This window comes from Gavia stellata, chromosome 24 (assembly GCF_030936135.1).
Source record: "Gavia stellata isolate bGavSte3 chromosome 24, bGavSte3.hap2, whole genome shotgun sequence".
Classification (NCBI taxonomy): domain Eukaryota; kingdom Metazoa; phylum Chordata; class Aves; order Gaviiformes; family Gaviidae; genus Gavia; species Gavia stellata.
The window spans coordinates 10,473,486-10,485,764 of NC_082617.1; the positions used below are offsets into that span (position 1 = coordinate 10,473,486).

Below are 12,279 nucleotides of genomic sequence, written 5' to 3' on the forward strand. Positions count from 1 at the left end.
GTAAGCCATGTGCCGGCGGGGCTCTGCTGCCTGCAGCAGGGGTGACGGAGCATCGATTCCTGTGCCTGGACAAACAGCATACATGCAGCATCGCCAGGCACTGCAGGGATCCGGGCAGAACTTCAAATGCCTCCTGAGCCTCTCCAGCTGTGACTTCTACGGAGCTCCTGGATTTCTGAGGGTGTTCAAGAAAACTTTAGGAAAGGGTATATAAACACACCTGCCTTCACTTTGTGGGTGCGCAGGCAGCGGCAAAACCTAACCTAGCTGGGGGCTCTGGCCTTCTTGGCCAGGCAGGATGCCCCGCCGAGAGCAATGCTGGGAGGCTTCCATGTCCCACCTGCATTTTGCCAAAGCAAACTCCCCTCTGCCATTCAGAGCATCTGCCTACGAAGACCTCAAGCCCAATCATGCCATGTAACTCTGTATAGTTACTGGCCCGAAGAAAAACCCAAAAAACCACTCATCACTGTCATTTTTATCAGATATGGACTATGGTCCATTAGATACCAAATAAGGGACATTCTTTAAAACATAAGACAGGCAGTCACCCCTCTCCTCCAGCTACAAGCACTGTAGAGTACATTGATCTATTCTCTCTTGGGATAAAATGGGACATGTTTAGTGGCTGCAAGGAGGAAGATGTCATTTTTTCCCCACACACTGCTGCTCTGCCTACCCTGTTGAATTCACTCTACACTGTTTCACTACCATGTGCAACCAGGCATGCCTGGGAACTGAACTAAAAACGGACTTTTGGAGCTCAGCTCACAAATCGAGAGCAAGTGGGGAGCTAACATACACTGTGCAAAGTCAGGGCGCACAGGAAAGAGGCCCTGGGAGAACAGCTGGTGAAAGAAGACGACTGCAGCACCCAGGTAGAGCCCAAGCCACCCCTCTGCAAGTGCAAACCCTGGGCTTTGCGTCCCTGCTGTGTGGCCACCCATGCCCTGAAGGGTGGGAGGAGCGGCGTGTCCCTTGCCTGCTCACACACTTCCATCAGAGTCAGGACCAGCACAAACCCCAGCTGTCTGAAAGACACCTCCTGTGACTGGGGTGTGTCTACACTTGCTCCGTCACGGACATGCACCAAAAGCCCATGTATACTACCAGGAGGTCACTGGTGGTTGGCAATGTCCCATGGGGCCTTTTCTTAAGACACAGCCTATGTCCTCACATCTACACTCCCGAGGAATGCTTTTTGCCTTGCTCTTGATGGAGCATGACTTTTGTTTGGTTTCTGGCTGAACATCTGAGTTAAAAATACAAGGCTATTTCTGGCAGAAGTAGGTTTTTTTCCGCTTTTGTATTGCCTTGGATGCCCCCGTGCTGCTGTCTCTTTTCTGGTTCGGATGAGCTTTGTTTTCCTTCTCAATGATCATGTTTGCACCGGTGAGCAGTAGGAAATGCTTTTCTTATTAGAACATTTCCACGAGCGCTGTTAAGAATGAAGAATGAGCTCAGAGAAGTCTAAAAAAAACCCATTTGGTGTAAAGATCCTGTCTCCTGTGGTCAGAGAACTGAAAATCAGGAACGTCTGTGGTCAAAAAGGGATGTGTACATAAGCACATGCACACAGGTACAGCAGGACATGTTGTCCCTGTGACCCGCAGACCAGCAACAAAGGACTCAGTGCTACAAACACTTTCAAGCACCCCCACTCTACAGACAGGCTTCATCCCAAGCTCTGCAGCTCAGACCCTTTCTTACCCAGCATGAAAATATTTTATTTCACTTTTCTTAAATGCCAAGAAAAAATAGACCTATCTTTCCTGGCTTGGATTTATTCCATCTGGAATCACCGCATGATCACAGGACTGTGACAGTGTGTTACAGTCTCAGTATAAAGCAAGAGCCCAAATACTTTCAAGCACCCATGCGATCATTAAAATCTTTGCTGTTACACTGCATCTCCTGGCAACAACAAGTTGAGGACTTGGGGCTTCTCACTTGACATCACTGAGCTCAAATATCTCCAAGCCCCCTCCCACGATCCAGAAACATGCCATCATTTATGGGTGCAATCCCTGTATCCAAGATTGAGAACAAAACCGATACAGCTGCAGGAAGTCTCTGCGGTACATTGTATTTGCCACACGTCACAACAAACATCAACACAACTGGAAGATAACAGCCTAACAAACAGCTCAATTGTTCAGGCTAAAGACATCAAAAAGGCATGTGGAGAGCTTTCCAGGGCACGGATCCCCACCACCTTCTGGGGAGCCAAGCACAGACTGAGTCAGAGCTCTTCAACACCCAACACAAGACTTTCTGCGTGCCAGTAACCCATAAATCACTGACATCAGGGCCAGCTCCTCCTGCCAGCTTCTGCTCTTTAGGAAGCATGCTCCACCTAACTTGCTTCCAAAGGGAAGCTCCTAGACAATGATTTTTTTATCATCTCTGCCTAATGATGAATTCAAAGAGACGACTCTGCACATTGCCACTCTGGAGACCATCAGCATGATCAGGAGATGAGAGGGAACAATACCTAAGGTCCCAGATTTGGCAAAGGCAACCAACATTTTTGGTTGCTCATCAAAAACCTGAAGAGAGCTCTGTTTCTTGAAGACAACAAGCCCACTCCTCATAGACCCCAGGAGGCTGATCAGGTCAGGCTCCACAGAACAAGGGCTCTAAATTGCTGTGTTCTTCTGGAATTCAAGGCGTCACATCCTGACAGTCCCAAGCTCAAGAAAGTTCAGGTCTGAACTCTCATCTCTCAAGAGGAGGTTATCAATACTACCACTAAATACCAAGCTCTTGTAAACCAGTTCATGATGGAGGTTAGTACCATCGTTCTGCTTAATAGATAGTGAAGCTGAGGCTCAAAAAGGCAAAATGATTTGCCTAGAGTTGTCCAAACAGTCAACAGCAGAGCTGTTTTCCAGCCAACAGGCCACACTGCCACCTCCATACCAGGTCAGAAATGAAGTAAGAATGAACATGCTATAAGAAACTCCCAAATCAGTACTGGAGGAAAGCAGTATCTTCCTACCGACTGCGACACCTGGACTCGGACTTCGCTGGTATCCAGTGGCGATGTACTTGACCTGTGGGACCTTCTCTCTGAACCGGACTGGTGCTCCCGGTATTTCTTCGACCTCGCAGGTAATGACAAGAACTCTTTCCCAGAGATCTTCAGGTCTCCCATGTGATGGCTGTCCCCATTCTGGTCCTTGGGAAAGCAAGAAATAGTCATTGCACAAATTGCTTGTCTCAGGTTTATATGGAGATCTGTTGGCAAGCAGCCACAGAACAGGAGACACACAGAAGCAAGGAGTTAACGTGGAGTTTAGACGGTGTGAGTTGCTACTCATGATGTACAGGGTTGAATAAGGATATTTTGCCTATCTCCACAGTGGGTGATTTTAATGAGTAGAGAGGAAGCATCACCCAAACAATACACAGTAGTCAACTTTTCCACAGGGAGAAGTAGCATGCAGAAGGTATGGAGGCAGAGACATGGCTGGTTTATTTACAGGCATAGGGAATGATGGATGAAAGGCCCAGAAGCAGTCACTGCTGCTAGTGATTTCTGGCAACTGCACTCATAAAAACCTCTTCCAAACAGAGTGGCAAGCTCATCTTGCCCCGCATGCCAAATTCTTGGCACAAGTCCCTCCACTTGCTGTATCTTCACTTCTTCCCAGTGCCCAGCCGTGCTGCAGCCCACGCTGACCCATGGATAACCTGACCATGCCCCAGGAGCTCCACAGCATTTCCCACCTCTAGGAGTCGGCTCCCAGCACACATGGAGCATTGCCTGCCTGTGCCTCCCACTGGCTTCAGCAAGGACGGCCCTTACCCAACGGTTTCCTAAAAGGCAGATTAACATGAATGGTTGGAGTCCCATTCAGCTCTTTTGCCAACCCTCATGCTACCAGAAGCACTTGGGGACCGCAGGGCAACATAACTACAGCAGATGGTTACAAGCAGTCCCCTGTTCTCTCACTGCTGTCCTCCTTTGCCCTCTTAAACGCTTCTGCTCAGTGCTCCCACACACATATAAAATATAGGATTACCACCCCTGTGTAATGCATGGGGAAACTGAGGTCACAGAGATTATACATCTCTTGAATTCTAGTTTTTGTCCCTTCCCACTGCAGCTCCTCTCTTTGCTTTTCCAGGCCCTGCCCCGTGCCTGGCTTCTCCATTCTCACCCCGTTCCCGTAAGACGCACACAACTCTATCCCTTCTCTGTCAAAAGACTCAGGCTAATGGCCCTGCCTGTATTATCGTGCCAGCCTCATTACTGCTGTCACACAGATCAGGCCCTCGTACAGAAGCAGCAGCAGGAGTATTCAGCATTTAGCTCCAAAGACGCTTATTAAAGGCACCAGGCATTTTACATGTAACCGGTGGGAAGGGGTGCCTAAACCTGCTAGATGCTTTGGTGCTTCCGGGCTGCAAACCACCTCTTTATTGTACATAAAGCACTGAGGGGACTCCCCAGGGTGTCCTCACTGCAGCAACTACATGCAGGTGAAAGAAGCTCGAGCACAGCTCAGGAGATGACCCAAGGGCCCACGAGGTCGGGATTTAAGGGCACGTACACTGAAAAGTCAAGGACACTGAATAGGATTCTGAAGTCACAGCACACCAACAACACAGTGGGATGTTGTGGCCAAAAAGACTTTTCCACTCCTTGCAATGCAAACAGGAATAGTGAGAACAAGTAAGGAGAGATTCATTTCCCTAGATGCTATTGATGGGAGCAACAGCAGCCAGGCTGGTGTCCACATTTTGAAAAGCAGCCACAAAAGCGGCTTTCAGAACTGGAAAGAAACTGCCTTACAATGCCTTACTGCCTTAGTTAGAGCCCTGTTTAGTTCATGACAAAAAGAATGGATGACTCAATTACGGCACGTAGCACCTTCAGGGTAAAAACCAGCATGTGATAAAGAGATTTTTAGTCTGGTAGAGAGAGGAATAAACAAGAACCAATAGCTGGAAGCTAAAACCAAAGGAGCTCAAAACAAGGAACAAGGCACAGGTTGGAGAGAGCGGGATGATCAGGGAAGCGGCATTCCCGCTATCTGCTGGGGCATTCAGAGCCGATACGGGTGCGTCCTGGCAGATATGCTCTGCCCAGACACACGACTCCATGCAGAGGCATTGGACAAGAGTTCCTGGCCTGTGCAGTAAGAGGAGTCCCTGCTGACTCGAAGGCTATCTCTGGCAGAGACGAAGGGCAGAGAGGGTGAGACAATAACGAGAGGGTGCTGGGGAGACCACAGTTCACTCCACTGATTTATTCTTTACAATCTTATCACCCTCACCCTAGCAAGCTTGAAGCAAACAACCCTCTCCCATGGCTGTAATCGCCTCTCCCTAGGAGCCGCAGCAGGGGAATTGCATCCAACACACTCTCACAAGGAGAGGTCAACTTGTACACACCCCACAGGACCACTGCAGGGGGAATGGGACAATTCATGTCTGACTCCACAGTTACAGACTACCCACAGCTCCTGTTTACTCCATCCTCCCTGTGAAATCCCTGAAATCCCATAACCCTGCCTGAACTATTGAATGAGGCTCAGCTTTTACAGCAAGTAATAGGAAACCAACAGCATTAACAGCATTAGCAGCAAATCACACATCGGCAAAACTCTCCCTGCCAGTCCTCTGGCCATGCTGCTCCGATGAGGATACACAATCGACTGTCTCCCTGACACCGGGCACCACTGTCACTGCTATCGACACTCCAGAGATGGAGTCGCACTGGTTAAAGCAGGCAGGAGCCAAAACGGCCAGTGGGCAGTTGGGAGAATTAATAAAAATACGTAAGTGCATTTAGCATTTAACTCCCAAAGAGAGTTAATTCATAAAGGAGCTTTTGTCAGGCCCTCACAGCACTTACTGGGATGTTTAGGCACCCAAATGGTTTTGTAAGCCTGAGGTTATTTCCCATTGACCATCTACACCTACCCACAACTTGGGCAAGCTTTTTCTCTTTGTGACACTTCTGTAAAATGGGAAATGCTCCTTGGGACGCTTGGGAGATCCGTGCCTCGAAAGCGCTGGATGAATGTAAATTATTCATGCCAATGACATTCCAAAAAGGTGGAGTTTGGCTGCCTGCCTGGCTACCTCCTCTGGGAGCAGGCATGACTGAGCCCCACGGCAGCACCAGTACCTGCTGCGGGACAGATCCAGTGATCCTGCATGGGATTTTCTGAGAAACTTAAATGATCCCTGTAGGTAGAAAGGCTGAGTGCCTCCCAGCTGACTGCAGAAACAGCCTTTGCCCTGGGGAGACTGAGAAAACACCGATCTGCTTGGATCTGACATTTCCAGCAGCGAACCGGAGCAGAGGCAATCCTTAGAGCCCCTTGGAACAAAATCCCCCGCCTCCTGCAACGCACCATCTCCTGCTTCTGACCTCTCCTTCCCTACTTGTGCCAAATCAAACACAGTGCTGGGCTAATAAGGCACTGAGATTTGCCACCAGCCACTAAAGGGGCTAAAATGCTCAGAATTATCCTCTCAATAAAGGGTTGGTTTTTTTGGTTGGGTTTTTTTTTTTTTTTTTTTTTTTTTTTTTTTTTTTTCAAAAAAGCATAGAAGTGGCTTTTTCAGCTTTCAGTTGTTAAGTGCCTTTTTAGTTAGACCAGCTGTTCCTCTCTCTAGAAACCCTCTTTGGTTAATCCCATTGACTCCAATGATATCTGCTAATTACATATTTCCCTGCAAATGAAGCCAGACAAGAAGCCATTACAGATTCCTACTGGTATTTTATCTTTGAGACCAGACATCTTTGCTTACCTTTTCAGAAGGGAACTTCAGGAGGTCTAAGCTGTCCATGCTGTTCCTTTGGAGTCTCTTTGGCCTGGCTCCTGCAAAACAACGCACTCTCACATCAGGAGGGTGTCACTCACCGACAGCACTAATGTCACACAGATAAAATTCAAACCAGGGCAGACCCTCCGCTCCTGTTAACTACGAAGTCAAAAGGACGAGATGCTGCAGCTGTACTGTCCTTGAGATTCAACCGTTTTTTTCCTCTATTGTTTTGGGTCTTTTTCAAAACACTGCCACAGCACAGCCAGCAACAGCTAGGGCTGCGCAGAGCTTTTGCTATCCTTTGCTTGTGCTTGGAGCACAAGCTGGGTCACACCACGACCCCGACCGCAACTGAGGTCTCTGGAATTCAGGAGTTACAAACCCCACTCTAAACAAGAGAAGTCAGGGGACTGACATTGAGAAAAATAATAACAAAAATATAGTTTAATAAATGCACAGATTTGTTGCTTTATCTTCATGTTTTTAACTTAAAGAATGAATCTGGGACACAGCTTTGAGCTTCTCTCTACAGTCACGAGGGCTGGAAAATTATGTGAAGGAGCAAATATTTTCTAACTATCACCGGCCCAGCCTTAAGGGGAGCAAAACCTTGCCCTGAAGCTGACAGAGAAATCAGAACATTTGGCAGCATTCATTGTATTTATTTGAGCTTTCATAAAATTCATTTTAATGTAGTATTCTAGCAGCAGCAGAGTGGGTGAAACACAGTTCAGCTCTGACTCCTGCTTTCCAAGCTCTCTTCACCTCCATGTCTCCCTCCAACCTGCTTCCAGCTTCTATTGCCTCGCCCACCAACACAGCCGGGATTTACAAAATGGGCCTGGGATGCCTTCGGCACATCTGGGAAAACGCCTGCCCTTTCCCCCTCCTGCTCCTCTTCCCTGCTCTTTCCTGGAGGTTCAGTTTAGCTGAGCACCACATGACACCCCACACCAGCAACACCAAACGGCAGAAATGAAAGCTTCGGACTCAAGGTCCCATGACAACTTCCTAGCTTCAGGGGAAATCCTGGGGCAGGATGAATGAACGCATGTGAATTGAAACCCATCCTCATGCTGAGCCCTGAGAACGGAAACCACTGAGCTTTGTGTGGTTCCTGCAACAGCAAACTCACCAAACCTAAAGATTCCCCAGTTTCCCACCACCACCTAACAGCACCGTTGCTTATGTTACACCAGCACCCATGGACCCTATTCAAACCCAGGGTGTCACCGAGCTGCTCGCTAGACAAACTTAACAAGAGAGAAGACACAAAATTCATAAACCAATTCACGACTGACTGTAAGCAGAACATGGTGACTAAAAGGAAAAAGGTAGCAGAGATTCCTGCACTAACACACATCCAGCTCAGCCAGGGCTCCAGATGCGACCGCAGCTGTATCTAAACTGCAGCCACTCCAAAGGCACCACTGCTTTGAAAAGTTGAACCTTGCTCAGCTTCATGAGATACAAAGAGAAGCTCAAGATCACCTGGAACTTCACTGAGGGTCATACATATATAACCTAAATATATATGACCTAAAGTTAATTTCACTGCCCCTCACTACTTCTTTGCTACTCTGAAGTGATTTACTTCTTGCAGCTACAAAGACTCAAAACATCAAAACAGTTCTGCACGTTTCTGTCTCTCTACTCCAAAAAGCGTGTTAGCACCAGCTTCGTTTTAAGGTGACTTCATTACTAGGCTTTGAGTTCAGAAGGGACTGACATCAGGGTTGGTGAATAGGTGCAGAACAGATATTGTTGTGAATACACAGTAAGGGCGGGGAGCAAGGGAAACATAATGGTATGTATTTGCCATTCCTTCCAAACTCTACCCGCTTGCACACTGCAAAGCCAGTTGCTTGCTTGGCAACAGCTCAATAACAACAGGATTTGATCCCGGAAGGTCAGTGATTGCTGCTGACACTGGTGAGTGTTCAGGCACAGGGCTGCCCTCCCTTTGGAGCCAGCAGGAAAAAAGGACTTTGCTGCCCTCAATGTAAGCAATTATCTTGCTTATGTTTACTAAGATATCTTATCTAAGGTACCTTATGCTTTAGCAAACATCTCTTAAGCACCTCCTGCGAGCAGGTTGGGAAAGGCTCATGCCGTTGGATACCAATGAAACAATACAGTTATTTGGTAGCTGAACACATCTATTATCATAGGCTAGATGTGCACTCAACCTTGAAGACAGATGAAACGATCAAGTCCGAGCCCTCTCCCACCATAAAATGGAGAGATCCGCACCGCTCTCGGTGGGTTGGCACAACCCACCACCCTGGCAGAGAGACCCGTTCACTCCGTACAGGACTCCTCTTCCACGTGCTAAACACTGCCCAAGCTTACACTCCCCCAGCGCATCAGTGATACCAGTTTTCAGCCGAGAAGACCCAGAGCTCTTAAACAAAGCTGAGGTCCTGTACCAACTCAGTGGGAGACACAAGACACCCCGCACCCAGCTCCCATCGCTCCACCACGCTCCCACCAGCGACCTGCGGGCGTGAGCACGGAGGAGGGGGCTGCGCAGCGGCAGGGCGGCTGCTGCCAGCCCCAGGTCTCCTCCCACACTGCCAAACGAGCGAAGGGCTTTTGGCTGCTGCCACATCAGGCAGGCAGGAGCTCAGCAAGGGGAAGGCAGTGGCAAGGTTGTGCCCGGTGGCTCCCGGTTACACACGATGGCGTTCTGGACGTTGCCGTAGCTGCTCACGGCTCTCAGCTTCCCTCAGAATAAACTACAGTCTTATATGTGGAGCAGCGAAGTGGATCTGGAATAAAAGCCACCTACAAACACTTAATCAGATAGCACATTTGGGTTTCAAAGCAATGCCCAAGAGGCAAGGCCAGCATCTGGAAGTGAGCGTGCGTCACTGTCGCTTTTAACAGCCACTTCCAGGAAAGCAAGAAAGAAGCGAAGTGTGTCTGATTAGATAAACCACACATCATTTCCAATGGTCTAAAGAGTCATTAATTATACACCTCCGTCCTCAGGTGCTTTTGTACATTTGCAATAGCATTAAACCGCTGGCCAGAAACCATTAATCTCTGATCTGAGAAAACCTGCCTTCCCCTTTGTTAATTTAATATAGGTAGTCAGCTGAGACTACCCCAGCAATTAGGGCATGCAGAACAATTCGTCTTTTTCAGCTGTTTTGATACTGGTCTTTCTCTGATACCCTGTGGATTTCACGTTTGGTTGAGCTAAGAGAGGAAGAAGTTAGGAGTTACAAACTCAACTTCAGCGCCATCCAATTCAGCTATTTTCTTCCAGCAGAAAACACAACCAGTGCCGGGGCCAAACGCGGGTCTCGCAAAAGCCCACGGTTCTGCCATCCCCACTCCCTGCGAGCTGTCCCGCAGGTGGAGCAAGCGGCACCATTAAAACGAGCAGCTAGAAGAATTAAGAGGCTCCCTATCAATCAGGGCTATGGTAAAGCGGATCGACACAGGCAGCAATTCCCACCGCGATTGCAGGAGCTTCTCCCCTTTACTCCACAGCAGACAGGCTCGGTAGCCTGCGCGTATTCATCTTCCGAGAAAGCAGAGAGATTTCCGTACTCACAAGCACCCCACGACAGAAGGAGTCCCATTAACTTTCTGTCTCTGACCAGGACATTCCCTCAGATGGCTCCAGATGTAACTTTCGGCCTCCTCCACGTTATTTTTCCCAGAAATACCTGCAGCACCACCCAATACTCAGCAGAAGTTCAACTCTGCATCTTTCTCCCCAGTGCCGATCAACAGCAGCAGCCGTGGATGCAAAAGATTGAGCAGCAGAAAACCTGGGTCTGTTCCTCTGGAAGGTTTTTTCCTCTCTCTCCAGTATTTATTGGCATGTTTACCAAGCCTACTGCAGAGTAACGGAAAACCTCAGGGGCATTTCTAAATGCTCTCTCTGTCTTTAAGGTTTACTGAGGTCTCTAACAGAGCAAGTGGAAACCTTCTTGTGAACATCAGCTGAGCAATGCTACTGACTGGCCGTATTCATGCCTTGTTTTCCTGGAGCTCCTCGGATGTTGTTCTTTTCACTGCTCAGGCTCAGGGTTGTTGTTTCTTTTTAAAATATTTTTTTTCAAAAATCTCTTCCCCCTCCCCGCCCCCATGATCTCAACACCACCATGAACCAAGGTTTGGGTTTCTCTTTTTTTTTTTTTTTTTACTTTTTGCCTTTGCAATTTGGTTCCTGAGGCGAGTTTAACGAATTTTACGTTCCTGTATTTTAAAACTCGATGAAGCAGTCGCCTCCCTACCTGGAAGGGAGCAATGAATTCCAGGGAGAGGGAAGTTTACTGTAACGGACTAGTGGGGGACACTTGGGTGCTTGCTTGCATGCATGAGACATCCTTGCTTCCCCAGCTCCCTTACATCCCTTCATCTCACACGCACTCCCTATTCTTCTGTCTTTGGGACACTAACCCAGTATAACCACATCAGATACCCATATCCAGATGCATCTTTTTTTCCTCTGTCTCACATCTCCACGCTGTAGAGATGAGGACAGCCCCTCCGCATATCCTTGTGCTCCCTGTGATGATAACAGATACAGGAAACTTTATCTCTACACTCTTCTCCACAGTCAGAAGTTCGGCAGTGCATGCTCCCTACCTTCCTTGAGCTTTTTAAGCTCATCAGCGCAGAGCTACCCTGGGCCCTGCATGTCTGATGGAGAAGCTAAACCAGAGTGCTGACATGGTGCACGCAGCAAGCACAGCATCTTCCCACCCATTCTTCTCCTGGCCCCTTGGTACCTGCCACCAGCTCCATACTGCCTGGAAGGGCGGCATTAGTATGGCCTCCAGAGGGAAGGACCCTGTTCCTGTGCCACAGGCAGGCCCTCCAACAGGCAAGTCCTCTCTTTTCAGGGTCCAATTAAAGGAGAAATGCTCACATAGCAAAAATTGTCTAGCAGCACCTTGCTACAAAGTGAGATGTAGCCACAGAACATGCAAGGAAGTGTTTTATCGTAGGATGGTGATGGGATCAGCCCATGTAAATTTGCAGTAGGGCAAAGCTGGGTAGACAGTGTGGGCAGAGTTTTGTTCCTCTATGGACAGTCTCCATAGCCAGCTGGCACTCCTGAGATTTCAGAGTTGACAAGATCAAGGAGAACATGTGTAGCAGCAACTCAGGGAGCCCTGCCAGGAGCTCTCATCGAGCTGACGTGTGCTTTGATAACTCCTAGGCTCTCCCCCATCTCCAGCAGCTTGGAGAGCTGCCTACTCCATCCCTGTTTGAGACGAAGCAAACCCTCCCCGACGCAGATCGAGCGACAGTTCTATTTGCAGGCTGGGAACACGCCGTATCCCTCTGGGGTGGCTGTACCAGAGGAAGCAGAATTAAACCTGACAGTGGACTCCACAGAAGACCAAAGGGGAAAGGTTGTATGGCCAACATCATTCCCCTCTGCCTCCGGCCCTCGCAGCTGAGCAGCACGCACAGTTCAGCGGCAGCCGTTACCCCATGGAGCACAAGCTTTGCACCACAAAG

At 48.6% G+C, this 12,279-nt stretch overlaps 1 protein-coding gene across 2 annotated transcripts in view; it reads right to left on the minus strand.

Annotated features, from left to right (window-relative positions):
- GPSM1 (G protein signaling modulator 1) overlaps positions 1-12,279 on the minus strand; it is an 81,945-nt gene that overhangs the window by 23,575 nt on the left and 46,091 nt on the right. For both annotated transcript variants that reach the window (XM_059828747.1, XM_059828746.1), the window contains exons 10-11: positions 6,772-6,842; positions 3,002-3,181 (exon numbers count right to left, since the gene is read on the minus strand). In XM_059828747.1, coding sequence (XP_059684730.1) covers positions 3,002-3,181; positions 6,772-6,842 — 251 coding nt within the window. The remainder of the gene's footprint in view (positions 1-3,001; positions 3,182-6,771; positions 6,843-12,279) is intronic.